Genomic DNA, 19,723 nt, shown 5'->3' with positions numbered 1-19,723 from the left:
TATCATTCAGTATTTCTTTCCAGTCCAAAAGTGAGTAAGCAGACAGGAGAGGGTGAATGGGAGAACCCGTTGCTTCCTATAGCATCTTGGTTGTTTGACTGCTCACTGGAGGGTACCCAGTGCAGTTCTCTGCTCTTTCAATGAGAAATTATTTTGTAAGCCCAAAGAAATTTCTGATCAAAACATTTTCAAAGTTTATTCAGTCCTACAAATGAGTTTTCTTTTTGAAAAATCTTGGTTTTTAGAAATGACAAAATGTTTTGAAAAATTCCCAGCTAACTCCATTAATTTATTCCCTGAAGGAAAACAATAGCATTCTTCCCAGAATTGTTGCAAAATATGTTTGTTTATATTTGTTTCAAAACTGAGTTGACTAAAGAGGTTGTAATTTTAGCAATCTAAGTAATTTGTTTAAAAACAGATACAAGGAAAACAAATCACAAATCAAAATTTTACTGGTTTAGCCCTGCTGGAATGTTTTAAAATAGATTTTTCTAAGAAAGTAAACTCCATTTAGGGAAAAATATTTCCTTAAATGGGAAGGAAGTGCAATCAATATATTTTCACAAAATGTGAAGCCTAATTGTAGATTAATTTCCCTTGCATTTGTTAGTTATTTTGAAGTGCTTATAATACAGCAGTTTAAGCTCAAGTGCAGAAAACATTATAATATTTCTCCTCTTGGCTTATCTGAACAGGGGGAATTTGTCTCCTGTTTGTTGTCACTCTTGCGACAAATGACTGATAGACATTATCAACAGCTTCTTGATAGCTTCAACACAAAGGAAGATCTGAGGGTGAGTAACAGAATTCTGTTTCCACTTGTTTAGGCCTTTCTGTTTCACTTTTTGATTTATCTCCCTTTAAGAGCTCTCTGTGCTTTGATGAATCACTTCAGTATTTAAATGCAATGTGTTTTACAGATTAGCTAGCTATTGCACAGCTTTTCTTGGGAACTCAGGTCCACTCTTACAGTGTGGCAAGGCTGTTACTGCTTCCACAATGACAGCAGAAAGAATATGGATGGAGGGAACTATGTAATTGCTTTGAAGTCATGAATTTAGCCTCCAAACCTGTTTTAAAGATGGTGCCAGTGTAAGGTTACACTGCTCTTGTTTGATTCTTCCTGTCAGGCAGTTGGGGATTTTTACGTTTGGCTTATTATACTTGCTTATTTTTTCATTCATTAAATTATGTATGGCAATAGCAAACATGCAGCTTGAGAAATGTATAATCAACTAACTCTTCATTTTTCTTAGCTGTGCAGCACATCCATTGGCAGGAGGATGTGTCAGACTTAAAATGTCTGCTCATTTAGATCATAGAAAAGAGTATCTGTGGAGCTCTTTTAAGCCGACTTCTATCAGTTTCATTAATTAAGTTACTGGGTTTGTGGAGATACAACATTTTTAATTCCTTTTTTGAGGAGGGACAGGATTAAATTTTTTTTTTTTTCAAGTTACGATTTCCTGCATAAATATATGCACCAAGATTTCCACTCTGCTGGACCCTGAAAACTTATATAGTACCAAACTTGATCCACACAAAAAATCTAGAGTAATCATTAATGCACATTAGTCAGCCAGTAATCATGTCCTAATGTGATAATATATTTTAGATGTTACTCCTTAATTGCCATTTGATAAACTTACATACTGCCCTGAAAAGGGGAGTCTAGTCATGGTGCAATTTCAGATTTACTTAAATTCCTGATAGCTGCTTAGAGCTGAAGAGAGCATACCATTTGTGAGTGCTTTTTCTTCGAGTGAGGTGGTCATTTAGAGCTTGACAGATAGAAAACGCTGCTAAGAAGTTATCATGAATCAAGAGCACTACCTAGGAGTTGTATAGAGTGAACAATTTTTATATGAGCAATACAGCATCTGTTTTCACCTAGAATAGTTGCTATCCTTAGGCAAATTTTCATAAATATTGTGGAACCGAGGCATTTTTAGTGGAAATTTTCTCCCTTTTTGTGTGAGTTCTGACCCAGGTATTCCTAGAGGTTTCAGGCTTTATTTCTGTTTGATGTATCTGTGAAATACAGTGTTGAGTTTATTCAGACTTTTTTTCCTTCTAGAATATGAAAAATCTCTGGAATTAATGCTTGAATGGTGTTTGATTTGACACATTTAAATTCCCCCCACGCACATACCCTACTATTACGCAGAGACATATGGAAAGCAGCTGTAGCTGGTGCCATCAGCTATCAAAACAGAGGTCTTAAGAACTCAAGTCCAGAGTTTGTTATTTCCATTCAGATCTCATCAAATCAGCATCAGCTCCATCAGTGATTCAGTGGCAGTAGTCTGATCATCATTAATGCAGCATTCCTTCTCTTCTGAATCTTAAATAATACATTGTTTTTTCCCCCTCACTTGGAAATATCAAATATCCCTGAGAGCAAGAGGGAAAGATGAGAGCTAGTGTGTGAGACTGACACTGCTGTTAATCATGAGGTGATTGTGTATGACTAGGCTATCTAAACCATCTTGCTTTGATTACCAAGTGTGGAATTTTCTTTGCTTTAACATATCTTAGGAAATGATATCAGTATGGATAAAAGAAAATTCAAGAGGTGTAAATATCAGTGATAAGACTTTTTTTCCCTGAGATGCTTTAGAAACTGAAATAGTAGCCTTAGTTAATCTAGTGGCTAGTTGGGATTGAAACTTCAGTGATAACTACCATCAGCTTACTGTATTTCTGACTCCTCATTTTGCCCCCAGTCAGTGGTAGCAAAGTCAGTTGGGTCTTCCTGAAGCCCCATTACGAGTTAGCAATCTGATAGGAGGTTTACAAGGGACTTACCTGAGTGTAACCTAGGCCTTTGAATTGCTTTGTGCTCTGCTTTTTTGTTTTAGCTACCTCTGGTTACAATTAACCCTCTGTACTAAATGATTAGGCACTGGTAACGCATGACATTTCATCTCTCTTCCACACTAATTCTCAAGGTGGCTATGTCAGTACTTGCATGAATGTATGTTTGCACAGCATTTGTGATGCAGTTAATAAAAATACTCCCACCAAACCACTTCTCCAAACAAAAATTCACTCATGAGAGTACTTGCAAAAAAGGAAAGAAGGTTTTGCAGTTTTTTTTTCATTTTTAGCAGTCTATACCAAACTTACTAAAGGCTGTTTCCAGCTAGTTAAACAAAGAAAAGCAAAATGGAGACTTTGAAGTAATGACATGTACACATTTCTATGACATGCATCTGAATGATGCCTTAAACAAGTGGTTGCTTATGCAAATATTCCCTCTATTTTGTAAATATATTTATCTTAAGTAATTGACACGGTGACTGTTTTGTCAGTTTTTTAAGAGAGGTTTTTTCCACTCAAAACAGAAGATAGGAAAAACATTTTATGTTTGAAAACATGTAAATGAAGTATAAAAGAACTGACAGGGGTTTCATGGCTGAGTGGTAGAACCCGGCACTATACTTCACTCACTTTTTGAAACCCTGACTTTAACAAGACAGTAATTTTGAATGCTTCCTTTTATCTTTCTGTATTATTTTAAAGGTGTGCTCTTTTTGCTTACCACAAAATGCTTTCTACTACTAGTAAGTATCTTTTACAGCAATTTATAGAACAGAGGTACCTTTGTAGGTGGATATTTGCTGCTGTGAAAAAGCTCAAATATAATTTATGACAAAAGGTAACAGTGGAAGTTATAAATAGGAGATCAGTGGGAAAGTGAATGCAAAAAACAGTATATGTTAGCACAATGCAGCTTTGTCTGCAGGAAGGCGGCTTCGATCAATATGTGTGGGGTTTTTAATTAATAGATTAAAAGAAGACATAACAAGTAAGCACCTACCAGAAGGCCTAGTTTTTATTCATTTGCAGTGTACCCGACATAATGTGACAGAATAGAGATTTGATGAAGGAAATTATAATATTTCATAGGGTTGGGTGTAAACCTTACTAGTTCTGTCATCTGTCTCTTCCACCTCAAGGAGCCTGAGCAGGATACGGTGGCTGCCAAGCCCTGATACCAAGTGCAGGTTATTCCATTGTTCTCTAATGGCCCCTGGGACACAGGGTGAGGTCCATAGGCATGGGGAGTGTCTCTGGTGGAGAAGCTCAGTTCTAGCCACCATCCTTCCCCTGCTATTCGGGGACATCCACTGACATGTGGGACTTCTGAAAAGTTGGATGGGGAAGAGGGATGGTTCTAAAGCCACTCATTTAGGTGGCTTCTGATGTAGATTAAGAAAGCAGTGAAGCAAGGAAGATCTGGGAAAGGAGCTGGCCAAGGGATGGGTGAGTTGCCCAGGAAGTGACAGCTCACTGTGAAACCATCCTCCTCCTTATTGGCATTTGGCACTCTGGCTGCTCTACAAAACCCTGATATCAAGTAGCCTGATAACCCTGGCAGCGTGAATCAAAGCAATGGAACATCAAGCAATTAGCTTCAAAGTGGTCGGTTGACCCAAATTAAAATGCTTTATAGATGTACCCCAAGAGGTCCAGTGAAGAGTCTGATCTGCTTTGCAGAGGATTTTACATTCATATTGAGAAATGCGCAAAGAAATTCCAAGTCAGATTTTGGTTAAATGAATAGATGGTTTTCAGTCCTTCAGAAGGCTGTGCTTCTTCCTTAATCATAGTTAGAAAATTTCATCGGGCAAGTATTGCTGCTCAAAGAAAACCAAACTGTGATACTACATTATTTAATCACAGAAGCACAGAATGGATTGGGTTGGAAGGAAGCTTAAAGATCAGGCAGGGATGCCTTCCACTTGACCATGTTCAGAGCTCCATCCAGACTGGCCTTGTGCACTTCCAGGGATGGGGCTTCTGCAACATCTGTGAGCAATCTGTCCCAGTGCCTTACTATCCTCACAGTGAAGACTTTTTTTCCTAATATTTAAGCTAAACTTACTCTCTTCCATTTGGAAGCCGTACCCCTTGTCCTGTCACCACACACCCTTTTAAATAGTCTCTCTCCATCTTTCTTGCAGGCTCCCTTCAGATACTGGCAGGGCTTCAATTAGGTCACCCTGCAGCTTCCTCTTTTCCAGGCTGAACAATTCCAATTCTTCCAGCCTTTCCTCACAGGAAAGGTCCTCCATTCCTCTAACCACCTTGGTAGCCTCATTTGGACTCTCTCCACCAGGTCCCTGTCCTTCCTGTGATGGGGCCCCAGAGCTGGGTGCAGCACTCCAGGTGGGGTCTCACCAGTGTGGAGCAGTGGGACAGAATCCCCTCCCTTGACGGGCTGGCCACACTGCTTTTGATGCAGCCCAGGATACAATTGGCTTTCTGGGCTGGGAGGGCACTTTGCCTGCTCATGTCCAGCCTCTCATGCACCCCAAGTCCTTCTTGGCAGGGCCGCTCTGGATCTGTTCATCCCCCAGCCTGTGTTGTTACAGGGGGTTGCCCTGACCCAGCTGCAGCACCTTGCACTTGCTCCTGTTAGAACCCATGACATTCCCACCAGGCCACTTCTTGAGCTTGTCCAGGTCCCTCTGGATGGCACCTCTTCCTTCAGGTGTGAAGTTAAGTGGTGTGAAATTAGTACTAAACCTCATAGTACTATCTAGTATTATCTTACAGATAGTACTAGACCTTATGCACACTAGGTAGGAATATTAAGAGATGGTATTTAGAGTATGTGAAAGGACAGAATTACTTCCTTTTTGTCTCTTAAGATAGAAGGCATATGAGACATTAATTCTATCTCTACTCAACCAACCAAATGTTAGTTGACTTATACTGCCGGCTAAAATGTTTTTTAAATGTTAAAGTCTGTTACTAAATCTATGTTTTGCATCTAATATCACTATATTGATGACACGATTTTCTATTTTTTCTGTGAAAATTAGAAATAATTATCCTGGTATTAATGATTCAAAATTTAATGGCAGTGTCTACATTTCCTTTTTTTTAAAGTTTGCTTGGAATAAAAGATGTATTTGGATTCTAGCCTGAAGTTACCCAAAGAAATGAAGTACATATGATCTTCCTTTTTGACTGTTATTCATGACTTTTGAACAAGCTATCTCAAAGGCACTAAGTTTATACCTTACACAGCCCTTGGGTTTTAAATCTTCAAACCGCATGGTTTTGTGGTTTCCCAATAACAGCCATTTGGCCTCTTCAGCTCACCAATCTGCTGGTTAAATCCCTAATGGCAGCAACAGATACTGTGTCCGGACAACAGACAGGCTAAAAAGGGAATATGGAGGAATTTGGGATGTTGTTGTGAGGTGATATGCAGCAACATTCAAGGCACTGCAAGATTGTTGGGATTATGGCACAGAGCTGTGGGATTACTGCAGGGAAGGGAGGTAACCTCTACAAAATAAAAAGGCACTTAAGTACAAGGTGCAAAGCTATAGAAAAATGGCCTGGAATAAATGTGTTTCTCATAGAGACAGGTACTTGTTTATCTTGTAAAGCTGGTCACATGCATTCGAACAGTATGTTATCTGCAATGAGTACTGTTTATACTCTTTAATACAGATAATTTTTTGGCATCTTGCTCAGAAAACAGGTTGTCTCTTTTATGTAATCTTCCCTGGTGGGTGGGTGTGGGGATCTCATCTGCCTTATCCAATGCCTGTATTCGTCCCCCTTTACAGTGATTCTCTGATGAAAGACATCTGTTGTGCAATGCCTGTCATCTGTACTTTGATAAATGCACTTGAGAATATATTTTGGTGTTCAGAATTATTTGTATCTTCATCTCATCCGTGTTTTGGGGTAACTCTCTACAAGTGATGTGGGCAGAATGAATACCAAACATTCCAAGGTCAGGTACTGCACTGATTCTGTTAGATGTGTTTATATCACTTGCTTCATGCTCTTCATGTTGTCAAAAGCTCAATTTTCATACTAAAAGAATACTGGCAGTACTATCCATAATCAAGATGGTCCCTTGTTAGTTTTATTTGTGAAAACGAAAACTAAAAAAAAAAAACCGTGGTGAGAGGAATAGATTACTTATTTATTAGGGAGTTAAATGACATAGGAGATGATAATGCTAAAAGCTTTCAGGCAGTGCTTTCTACATTCAAGGTAGCTCACAGGTGTTGACTGCTTTTCTAGCTCCAGCAAATGAGGCAGAATGGTTAAGTGACCTGCACACACCCAGCCAGTTGCACTACCAGTTATGGGGCCTGGGCATCTCTATTGGAGTCACTGGTCTCTCTCAACTCAGTGATAAAATTGTCCTTACATTCTCTCTCTATCCCACCAAATAATGCCACTTTTAGAATAAATCTCGAAAGTGATGAAAGCCTGGCATGATTAAGGAGATATTCTGAACTCTCTGGTGTTTGTAAAGTGCTTTTTTGATTTGCAAATTGTTCTCGACGTTGCATTTGTGGAAGTGTATGGGTGGAAACCAAATGCATCTTTGACATTTCTTTTATGCATTGCTGTCAATCAAATGGCACATTATATTATTTTCATCATTTTAAGAAGAAAGGATTAAATCACTATTTGAAAATTCTTGGGAAGTAATAAAAAAAAGCATTCAGAAGTGTATCTATGGTGAAAATAAGTGCAGTTCTGTTATTTCTATAATGATTTTCTTCTCTCTGATTAAAGCATTTTTAAAGCTCACTGCTCTTTTTAAAGCAGCAATGACATATGACTACTTCTTTTCTTTCCAAAGGATTTCCTGCTGCAGATTTTCACAGTATTTCGGATACTAATACGACCAGAGATGTTTCCAAAAGACTGGACAGTGATGCGTTTGGTTGCAAACAAGTAAGGTATTTTTAATGTTATTAAAAAGTACGGGTAGTATGCACAGAGCGCAATAAAAATAAATTTATATGATGTATGTAATAAAAATGCAATATATTTTTTATAATGCTGGCTGCAGTTCTTTTTTTAATTTAAGATTTCAAATTTCTGGACCTCTTTTATACTACAAATTTATAATATAATCTATACCTCTTTCTGTTTTGAATTTTAGTAAGCACATATAACTGGAAACTCAGAAACACTTTTACAGAATAAAGCTGCAAAGCATCAACGGCTTTGTTTTCCAAGTAACAAATGACAAGTCTTCCAGGAACTTCTTTTCAAATCTGTTCCTTGAAATTCCGAGTTGGTAAAGATCCGTTTGCTCTCCAGAAGAAATTATCAACTGTAATATTGTTAACGATGTTTTTACATGTTTGTTCATTTAGTGTTGGTCAGAAAAATCACAAATTAAAAATCACAAATCGGGAAATGAGGCACAGCACAGGCAGCAGTCATGTAAGGCTCTAAGCAGTGCTTAGTGAGATTTTCAGATGAAACCTGCCCATCAGCCGTTCTTTCTCTGCTCAGGCTTTATTTTTAAAGAAACAGGTTCCCAGCATTTCTAAGAAGTAATTATGACAGGTCTGAAACTATTAAGTTTTATTTCACCACCTTTATCACCACCTATCCCTTTTGTAGTCTTGGCTTTAGGTCAGATAAAGCAGCTGAATGATCAGCACAGTTACACAAAAGCAGAGAAGGGGCATTGTGCTGGGCAGACCTAGGAATCCAGAATGTAGGATTGGCTTAAAATTTCATGATACATATTGCAATGCCTGATTAAAATTCAGTTTTAGTCTGCATTGTGCCTGCTGGCTTCAAGGAGAATTTACATTTGTGGTGCTGTAGCAATTGTACTAGTAGCAATATTATTGGTACAATTAAAATTAACAACACTTGTGTGTATGATCTGTATTTGTTGTGTGTGTGTGGATATGCAAGCATAGTAGTATTTGCTCAAGCTTTGTCATGACTTGAAAAAATTAACATTTTTTGTTAATTTTTATTACCTCAGTGTTGCTAATCTTGCCAAGTTTGAGTTCCAGGAAAAAAGTTACTAATTAAAGAATGGATAGGATCATTTGTTTCTGTTATGATATTAAATAAGGTATGGCTGATACCAGCCTGTATCTGGTAATCATGCTTAAGAAATAAACTGAAACACAAGAAAGAGGGAAAAAGACATAAGAACTTTTAGACAAAATAGATAGTCTAAGAAATTGTTATATATTCCAGTAACAGCTGGCTTGGCAGATGGCTTTGCAACAGCTGACATGTCCAGAACTGAGGTTTAGGAGCGACCTTGGCACGTGTTACATGGCTGGTGATGTTCAGATGATACGAAGTTCTGCAAAAGGAGCACTTTTCTTCACCAGTATTTTAGTAACCATCACACATCTCCCTTTATTAATCCACGTCATTTGTTTCTGACCATCTAGGAGGTGAGTCTATGCCCAGTTCTGTCAGGCAAAGAAGTTAGGCAGAAGCTGACAATAACTGCTGGTGGGAACTGGCCACGAGGAGCTCGTCAGACCACCTAACTGATCCCGATAGCACACAATTGCATAAGCACTTCTGCCAGCAAGTGGGATTGTAAGCACATCTTTACCAATTCAGCTTTCAATAATTGCTTGGCTAGGAATTTGTTCCAATGTGGAGGAAGTGCTAGTTTGCTATGAAATAGGGGGTTGACCAGGTGTGCTTAAATATGTGGTGAAAGCTGAAGCCTCATTATTCCTACATTCCTATTCTGTTCCTTTTTGAGGCAGCAGAAAGGAAAATCCACTTCTGTTCTCTCCTCAGCTGCAGAGAACTAGTTTTTCCAGAGCTGTTTCTGAATGGGAGCTTCTTCCTTTGCCTCATGTCCCTCACTGCAATGGCAGTGGCTGCCTTCCTTTAGCTTCCTCAAGGTATTCAAAAGCACAATCAGTTTTAGCTTTGCTAGAATTGTTCCAGCCCAAAATCTTGAAATGCAAAGGAAAGAGCCTAGAGGCAGGATGTGAAATTAGGGCACTGCCTGCCCCACAGATAGAAGTAAGCTGTTCTTCCTGAGCTTCAGTTGATCAGCCAGAGCACTTCCAGGGATCTGAGACTCTTCAGAACTGAAGGCAAAACTTCTTCAGCTCTCTGCTCTATTCATGTCTAAAAGAAAGAGCCAGAAGGTCTAGCCCATCTTTTTAAGAGCAGAATTAAGTGATCCAATAACAGTCTGGGTCATTTCTAACTTCTGCTTCCCAGGAATAAAACAAGTGCCATATTTCCTGTGTCCGACGGCTGCCCTCTCACCTGTCTGGCCTTTTACTCGAGAGACTGCAGCTCACCTGAAGGTGGTGTGTGTGTCATGGGAGCTTCACCCATTGCTGCAGTCAATCAACAGCAGCACTGGTTTTCTCTCCCTGTCCCTAGAGTGATATAAAAATTCAAACTGTCTGGTAATTACAGGAAGAGAGATTTAGCCTGTCTGAGCTTAGGGAAGAAATAAGTCTTAGCAAGGATATAATCAAGTAATAAGCTTTTCCTGTGAGAAAATACTTTTTTTCCTCTTACTTATGTATGCAGAACTACAATTACCTGAAATATTTCTAAGCCTTAAATGCCATAATTCTTACAATATACAACATTTACATAAAAAATATCACTGCCCCCTGCCTCATTGTGGGTTTTTTTTTTTTTCTTTCTAGTTGCAGTGTTTTCAGTAATTATGTAGCATCTGATACTTGGATTCTGTCTGGGAAATTTAAAAAACCCACCAAAACTGAAGATACTATGAGCTCAAGAAGGGAAATCTCTAACTATCCAGAAACTAAGATGTTTCATGATGACACATATAGGATCTATAGTTCTGAATGTTCGTATGCCCAACGTGTGAAAGTATTAACGGCTAGCATTAAGTGCCAATTGACTTCTAAAATTTGAGAAATAAAGTATCATTTAAAAAGGCAAACTTAGGACTAAAGCAGAGAAATAGATTTTTTGAATTGCATTCTGTAATGGAAGGAGAACATGGAAAAACATCCTCAGCTTCTAAGGGAGCTATGAGACAAAAAACTAAAGCTTCATAACCATGTAACATCTGTCATGAGCTAATCAGCATGTATGCAGGAAAGCAAAATAATTACTAATGGTCATTTAATATTTCTAACATGAATGTTACTACTGAGTTACAAATATGGCTTTATGTATACTATGGAAAATATTATTTTAATTTCTTTCATTCTGGGAGTAGACTTTCTTTCTACATCAACTAGGTAATATCTAGCTTCTATTTGTAACTGCAGAGGAGCACCACATAATATAGGAAGATGTCTGAATCAGTTGCCTAGTGCCAGAGAGAAATAATAAATTTTATAGCAAAATATGACTTACTAAAACTGAAGCTTCTGGAGAGTGACAGTCTCAACTGGAAATCACTGTGTAATGGTCACTGGCTTCAGTTACCTTAAGGTTAGGAAAAGAATGACTTGTCTAATACTTTTAATTGCCTGGCATCTTTTGAGAGCAGTTAATAGACTCAGCTGAACTTCATGTTATTAACAGTTGAGGAGGGACTTAGAGAGCAAAGGAGTTTCAATTACTTGCTGAGCAAATGTTTGATATTCATAACATACTATGCTTATGTTTATGTATTATTGAACAAAGAACTAATTTTCTGCTGCTCTTGGTATGCAAAAAGCTTTAATTTTCAAGATCTCTGTGTAATTAACTGTGCAAATCCTTTCAGCATTTTGCTTAACGGTAGAGATGCTAGGTCATACAATCCTCAATTTGAATATTAGAAGCACACAAAATAGGTGTATGAATAGTATTATTTATAGTAAAATAATTGATCTGTTTACATAAGGTTTACATAATATGTTGCTTACACTGAAATTTCAAACATATCTACTGTCAGTTGGTCATAAGGGCTTTAAGTTGACAATCTTTTTGGTTATCAAATTCAGTAATGGCTGAAATACATTATTATTATTATTATTATTACTATTATTATTACTATAAAAGTAACTCAAATGGAATACACAGTAAGGGAAGACATCAAATCAGCATTAGGGTCATCATTATGACTGCTCTGAAGAATCCTGTTAGCTCCCATGGTGTGGGAGTCTGAGACTCCTACAATGAACAAAAATTCTTGCTTTTATGTAATACATAGTGTTGCTAACAACATTTTTGCTTTTATGTAATAGAAAATGTTGCTAGCAACTGAACCTGGCATTCAGTCCTTCACAAAAAGCATAGATATACATAGGCACGCGTGAGTAAATAAGCTCATAAACATAACAGTAGAAGCATAACATATACGCGATTCAAGGTTTATTTCATTTATTTGTGAACTGTGAAAGACATTTTTGTTCAAATACCTCTGTGTTTGGGAATATTTCACTCTGAAATAGCAAAGGATGGAATGAGAAGCTATCGTTATACATTCATCCTATATCAGCATGGAAAAGGAAAGCTTTCATTTTCTACCACTGGCTGCCCAGGCAAAAGCCAAGTTGCCAGAGCATAGCCCAGGCAGTAAACAGTTGTTGAACTTCTGGATTTTTCAAATAGCTTATTGCAGAAAGGTTTGCTCTGAAAATTAGATGGAAAAGCCACTCCCAACAACAATGGCCTTACCAGACATTGGGCTAGCATCCTTTGTATGGGTCCAGCATAACTTAGTAGCTACAAGCAGATGTTTTTGTCCTGTAAAACCAGCATTCTGAACAAATATGTGGCAGGTGGTAAGAGAAAGAAAAGTAAGTGTTGTCACAAACTCAGTTTATAGTTTGATACTCAGATGGATTTCAGATGAATGTTGTTGTTGTTGTTGTTTGGAAATTGCTGGCTGGGAATCAACTTGGAATGTGAGTACTGTACCAGATCAGGCAGCTGTCTTCTGGCTGCTGCCTCTGTTTTGTGCATTTTTTCTTTTTTTTATATATAAGCATCCCCAACCTTAGCTTGTTTTCTGATCTACCTGATTTTAGATTCAGAATAACAGATTGTGGGTCAAAATCAATGTCTTCAACCTTGTGTGTTGCATCTGGTGTTTTGAGGTTTCTTTATCTACAACATAGATCTCATGTTAGAGACCCACATTTTATCAACTAATCCATATCTTATCTTTGGCTTACCCAATAAATAAAACCTGAGCTAAATTTCTTACAGGAAGAAATACTTGCATTGCAATTATTCTGTTATGTCACGAAAAATTTTCAAAAAATATTCTAAAAATTGCATTTAAGATGTCTACTTTATACACCTCCTCATAAGAATTGAAGCAGATCTTTCTGTTCAGTTTCACCTGCCATGGAAGGAATGTAGCAAGAAAGGAATTGTCCCCGACATAAATAGAACTATGTAATGTAAACTTGGCAGTATGGTTACGGATCTTGTGGAATTTTCTCTTGAGTAAAGTTTTTCAGGGATTTATTACTTTGGACTTAGGTGGAAATTTTACATAGCAATAATTCTGATGAACTGACTTATTCTATCAGAATGTCTTCCTGAAATATACAAACTGTTTCCATTTCGTGAAGCATATGGGCTTTAAATTAAATCATGCACAACAACAAGAATGAAGGGGCTCTGTTCTTATCCATGCCTCGATTATTAACTTTGCTTGTACTGCATTTTGCTAACATTTCACTTTGTGTTCCATGCTGCAACAGTGAGTGCTGTACACAGGCTGTAACTCTCCATTGGTGAAAAAGTGGGATTAACTTCGAGATGAGTGCTAAGCATGGAACACTACTTGGATAGAAAAGTTACAGAGTAATTGTTGAGAAAATAATATGTATGAAAAGGACACTTGAACAATGGAATAGGAATAAATGAAACATGAGACTCAAGCACTGTTCTAAAAACAGTCTCAAATGGCTGTTGAAGGTGTTCAGGCACATCAAACAAGAAGGTAAAGTTTGGCAGGGACAGTAATTTTAAAAGTAGAAGGATGGAAGCAAACATTTGAACTACTATTATGTTAAATTATACATAGCCATTTTTTATTTATAAATGTGAAAACTGTCAAAAGTGCCAGAAGAAAAATATAGTTTATCTCCTAGGTGGGTTGGCTAACATTTAATTCTCCAGTGTTATACAAATGAAAAATATTATAACCTTGAAATATATATATTGCTGTTGTTATACTTCACAATTTTTTTTGTCGTGAATGCATTGCAAAAAATAGTAAAAAAAATGAAGTCCAATGTATAGAAAGGGAAACAAATTTTAGCAATGTAACAGCATGCAGGTCAAGAACTATGTTCAAAGAAGAACTAAATGTATTAATAATAGACAGATGGTAATTAAATGAAATGTGTAGATATAACCTTTTTCTCAGATCTTTAAACAGTTGATTGTTGTAAAATACATAACAGCAAAAAGATCATTCTGTGTTTATCTTTTTTTTTCTCCGTAAGTATTCACTTCTGACCATTTTCAAAAAGAATTTAATGCTTTATATGGATTTTTAGTTTGACTAAATATGTTGGCAGACAAGAGTGCTGCAGAGGTTAGTGTAAGGTTTGAATCATTGAAATTAGTGTATTTAAATAATCTCAAAGAATATTCTATTTCTGTTGATTACCGAAGTTGGTTGCTGCAATAAACAAAGCCATCATTGACCTTTGGTGACAACTACTGTGAAAGGATCTTGGTCATATATATTTATTTAAGATAGATTATTACAATTCAGGCAGCTGTAAATGTAGGGTAATATATGAGTATTTACAACATACAGCATAAGGATCTTTAGAAGCAGATCCTTCTCTCAGAGCTCATGCAGTTCTGCATTTATCTGTTGTCATTAAAAAGACTTTTTGTCCATAGAGGTGTCAATGTTGAATATTGGTATTTACTAGATATTTTATATTTGCAATCTATATGCACATACTTTCAGTACCAAGAAAGCTGAAAACAAATTGTACAACTGTGTGTATTAATGCTATTAAGACAAGGTGTGTAATAAATCTGATGTCATAATTATTTGCAGAACAAAGTTTATGATTGGTCTTGACCAATTATATTCTTCTATATAGAATCTCTGTTTTCAGTGCACATTCTTACAGCACACCTTATTTATCTCAATGTGCATGTTTTCTGTCAATAGGTGCAGGTAAGTCAGGCATTTATATGATTTGTTGAAAATGTAGTATTTAGTGCCACTAGACATGCTACGTCTGTTTCTTCACTGGAAAATTCTCTGGCTTTGATTCTTAAATATGAATTTCCACTTAATGAGAACTCCTGTCTTTTTCATTCTTTTCTTCCCAGTGTGATCATTACTACAGTCTTGTACCTTTCGGATGCCCTTCGTAAAAACTTCTTAAATGAAAACTTTGATTACAAGGTAGAGTAAATTATAGATGCAATAGCTGCTACATCATCCTGTGTCTTGGTGGTTCTTAAATGTAGTTCCGGCATCTAAACAGCTAGAACATGTACTAAATCAGTAATTTCAAACACTCAGAGATGTTTTTTCTTAAATGCAGGACTATCCTAAAAATGACTGCTGTGAGGTTTTTTTAATTTCATCTTTTTTTTCATTTTGTTATTTGAGCCTCTTTGTTAGACTACTTATTTAGGATTTTTGCATAGCAATTTTTTGGATCAGAAAAGCTAATGAAATTATTTAGCTATTATTTTTTGATATCACAGAAAGAAAAAAATATTTCATGTTTTTAATCAATGCAAATTTATATAAAATGCAGGTTTATATTTTTGTAATTTCTCTCAAGACCAATTAACATGCTGCATAATTAAAATTATAAAATTATGACACTTCATGGTGAATGTAGTTAAAGTTGGTAGTGGGTACCTCATATAGTGAGATACTGCATTTATGATAAACTGTGAATTACAGATTATGCTTTTAGGATTAGAACATCTAGGAATGTGTCTGAAAAGACACATTTCCATGGAAACAAACCTGAATGAATATTCTGCCCAACCAAGAGATGTTAGTCCAACTATTGCATCATGAAAAGTGCAGACTTTCCTTCCTAGAGAAGACAGTGAGCTCCTGTTGACTTCCAGCAGGGTTGTGGATTCTTCTCTGAAAATTCAGACTTCTGTTAGATAGATGGGCAGGAATGCAGATTTATCTACTCAACTGAACATGAGGAAGCCTATTCTTTATGAATTTCTGTAAGTTCAGAGGCTAAAACTGATAAAAGAACTGCCTGTAGAACAAGGCCTCTATGTTCCTTAAACTTGAGTAGCAATGTTATTGCTGTCCTGCTGAACTGCAGGGTCTGGAATAGGGCTCCCTCTACACTTCTTGTCATGGAATTGGGTTGTTAATTGGGTTGTTAAAATAATTAGTATTTTATCTTTAATTTTATCTTTAAGTCTTAGAAGTAGAATATTCAACATCTAATTCATAAAGTATGAGCACAAAACATCTGTATATTTGCAATATCTTAACAAAACCTGGCTTTGGTTTTTGTCCAGTGAAGGCTGCAGCAAGTGAGGCTTGCAAATACTATTATAAAGTGTGATGGACAGAGAATATCAATCTTGTTACGTGATAGCTTTTGAGGTGTCAGAATTTTTTGGGGTTTGGACTTGAAGTGCGGTTTTCTATTTAAATATACCCCAAAGAAAGTTTCCAAAAGTAAGGTTTTCTGATTTGGAGGGATGAAAAAACCAAATCTGTAACTTTGAAACTTTTAAATTTAGAGATGTAGGATATGTAAATAGATGTATTTTTGCTGAACATTTTGGAGTTGGTGAAAAGTATATTTTGGGTCAAAGAAATTTAGTCAAAAGCAGTTTGAGTAATTTGAAACAAGGGCTGTGATTTGAAATTTTGCATCTTGAGTGGTCATAAATTGTGGTACTGAGAAAATGAAATAACCACATGCCATATTCTTATTGTAGATATGGGATTCCTACTTTTTTCTTGCTGTAATTTTTATAAACCAGTTATGTCTGCAACTGGAGATGTTCACACCTTCCAAGAAGAAAAAGGTTTTAGAAAAGTAAGTACTGCTATCAGCTCATAGAAAACTAACAGATTTAAAATTTCTCAAGATGCAAGACATTGGAGGTTGCAAGAGGGCCCACCGAAAGAAAAATGTATCAGTATGTCCACTGACTAGAACAAGAGTTGGTTCTGGCCCTTTGTACAGGTCTTCAGAGCCAACAGCCTTCATGTGAGTGCCTCAAGTGGTTCAGACACGGGGAGCGAAACAGCCACTCATTGCCGGAGAATGCGTGAGCCAACTCACACTTGTTCAGGTGTTTCTGCCGGGCACTGCACTATTGTCTATATGAATTAATGTATTTCTCTAAGTTAGAACAAAACTATTTGTTCTCAGAGAGAGAACTGGAGCATGTTACGGCAAAAAATAGGTTTTACTTCACAGCTGTGTTACTGACGTGTAGCATTTTGGCAATATTTTGAATAAACCTGGGTTTAGGAATCCTGTTTTAGCTGGGTACGATTGAAAGAGCAAAAACCTGGAAGAAACCAGCACTTTCAAAGTTGTTTTTTGTGGACTACAAATGAGACATTTCATTTAATAATGTCACAGAATGGCATGCGAACTTGATTTTCTTAAATTATCTTTCACTTTTTTGCTTTATTTTTTAATACACTGCAGATATGGTGACATGCGGGTAACAATGGGATGTGAAATCTTCAGTATGTGGCAAAATTTAGGTAAGTGATTAAACACATCATCAGTAACTCATAAAATGAAAGCAAATTATTAGTTCTTCAGGTATTATATATACTTCCCAGGGATAGAGGAGTTGTTGATAATTACGTTCAAGGTATGAAGTCTTGATTCAAGTTTAGGAAAAAGCTTGTCATCTGTAGTTTCTTCTTTATAGCTAAACTCAGCTTTCTAAGCCTTGATACTGTATCTGACCTATCCCTATTTCTTCACAGACAACTGAGAGAATACTATCAGAGAAAATGAAGAAAGAAAGTACTACTCTTTTTGGGCAGAATTATTACGCCTTGAAATACACTCATGTTCTTATTTTTAGTCATGCTGTCAAATAGTTTAAGGACAAGGCATGTCTTAATTCTGAAGCTCTCCTGAGATGCTGGGTTTGCATCAAGTCTTCTCTGAAGTCTTATTTGCACTAAAATATAAAGGCATAAACAAGTCAGTGACTAATGTATAAACAACACATTGGTCAACAAGGAAAAAATACATGCTTGAATATTAACTTAGGAACACATTTATATTTTTAACTGTGCAAACTGTTTGAAAGTATGAGTGTCAGAGAAATGAAGTTAAATGTTGTGTGGGAAAAAAATAAAAAGTGAGTAGAAGATTTGGACACTACATTTGTCATCTTTGTATTTCAGTTATTCAATATTTACTTCATCAGAAGGCTTATTAAAGATACAGGAACCATCATCAGATGATGAGATTTCTGTTGATGTGATTTCTGAGATACTGTCATTTCAGTTCTATCACTCTTTTCCCCAGCAAGATGTGAAGTTGCAAAAAACTGTCTTTCAGATCAGCCTGTACTAAAGAGAGACATGTTCAAAATAAGAAATATTTTCTTACTAATATCTTGTTAATGTCTGATAAGTAGCATATTTTACTTATTTACAATATTTAGTATTGCTTACTCACCAAGACATCCCTCTAAATTACGTGGATACATTATGGGTATTTCAAAACTGGTATGTCAAGGATCTACTCCCAGGTCCCATCTCCTTCCTGCACGCACACCTTAGTGTGCATCACCGCCCCACGCATGTTGTTTTCTGCTGAAAGGAAACCTGGGATGCAGGCAAGTGATGCCTTTCAGTAGGGGTGAGTTTCGTTGGACACAATATGGATCTCATCTTGTAATGTGTCCAATTAAATACTATAGTCAGGATCTTTATTTTAATTGGTGTTATGCTAGTCAGCATTTTACAATTCTTGTAGCAGTAAGAGTTGTCGTAAGCCTTGATCCTTGTACAGTCACCTTGCTTTCATATGGATAAGCATTCTAGGATGTTTCCAGAAAGGGAAAGTTCTTGTTCTCCTTTGCACAAACTCAGACACTGAACAGGGCAGCAAGCAGGGCTGAATGCCCACTGGAATATCCAGAGGTAGGCTGGACGTAAATTAATTCCTATATTGGAAAATCAATGCATCCTGATTCATAATCCCTTAATTTTGAGGATGTCAGAAGTCTTACTTGTGGAAAACTGAAACTGAATGGTCAGTCTACTGTATGCCATTTCTAGCTTTTCTGACAAGAACTTCATTTTCTGTTAAGTGGAATGTGGTGACATAATAGAAAATGTTTCAGCATTGATTTTCAAGCAAGTTGTTTTGAGAACAGCTGAGTCATATCTTCCTTTTCCTGCAATTGAAACACATATTTCCATTTCTATACTTGCAAAACTAAAGATAGGTAAAAATCAAAGTACTTACATCTTTCTGATGAACACAGAATATCAGGCAGTTAACCATTTTGTAAACACAAGGATGTAAAGCTTAGAAACCAAATTATTCCTGTGAAATATAAATGAAATGCCTAGAGAATGCTTTGTCTGTCCTTGTTCTTTTGCTGGAGGATTAACTTCGCATACAGCTAACCCACTGTCACTTCTGAACTCAGTATTGCATAATAAAATCTGATAAATTATGTTGGCCTTATATTCTTGTATTGTCTATAGCTTTCACTTTTTGGGCTTAAGAAATATCCTGTGCTGTGATGGACATGTGATTTTAAAAAAAATCTATAGACATTGAGAATGCTACTTTTTCATTCTTCAGATAGCATTTGGATTGCTTGATAATGCAGAGGATACCCAATTCACATTCAAGTTTATGTTCATTTTCATTTTAGGGGAACACAAGCTTCACTTTATTCCAGCACTGATTGGCCCGTTCCTGGAAGTGACCTTGATCCCTCAGCCAGACCTGAGGAATGTAATGATTCCTATTTTCCATGACATGATGGATTGGGAACAAAGGAGAAGTGGCAACTTTAAACAGGTACT

General features: G+C 36.7%; 1 protein-coding gene across 2 annotated transcripts in view; it reads left to right on the top strand.

The window, feature by feature from the left end:
• The window catches only part of DOCK4 (dedicator of cytokinesis 4), a gene marked incomplete at its 5' end in the record, with an annotated part of 227,452 nt that overhangs the window by 167,796 nt on the left and 39,933 nt on the right, over positions 1–19,723 (top strand). For both annotated transcript variants that reach the window (XM_082279720.1, XM_082279721.1), the window contains 6 exons: positions 699–797; positions 7,634–7,728; positions 15,028–15,103; positions 16,636–16,736; positions 17,361–17,419; positions 19,570–19,718. In XM_082279720.1, the coding sequence (XP_082135846.1) occupies positions 699–797; positions 7,634–7,728; positions 15,028–15,103; positions 16,636–16,736; positions 17,361–17,419; positions 19,570–19,718 (579 nt within the window). The remainder of the gene's footprint in view (positions 1–698; positions 798–7,633; positions 7,729–15,027; positions 15,104–16,635; positions 16,737–17,360; positions 17,420–19,569; positions 19,719–19,723) is intronic.

This window comes from Coloeus monedula (genome assembly GCF_965178545.1).
Source record: "Coloeus monedula genome assembly, chromosome: 4".
Classification (NCBI taxonomy): Eukaryota; Metazoa; Chordata; class Aves; order Passeriformes; family Corvidae; genus Coloeus; species Coloeus monedula.
The sequence above is the reverse complement of the archived record's forward strand: the minus strand, read 5'-3'. Positions and strand labels throughout refer to the sequence as shown.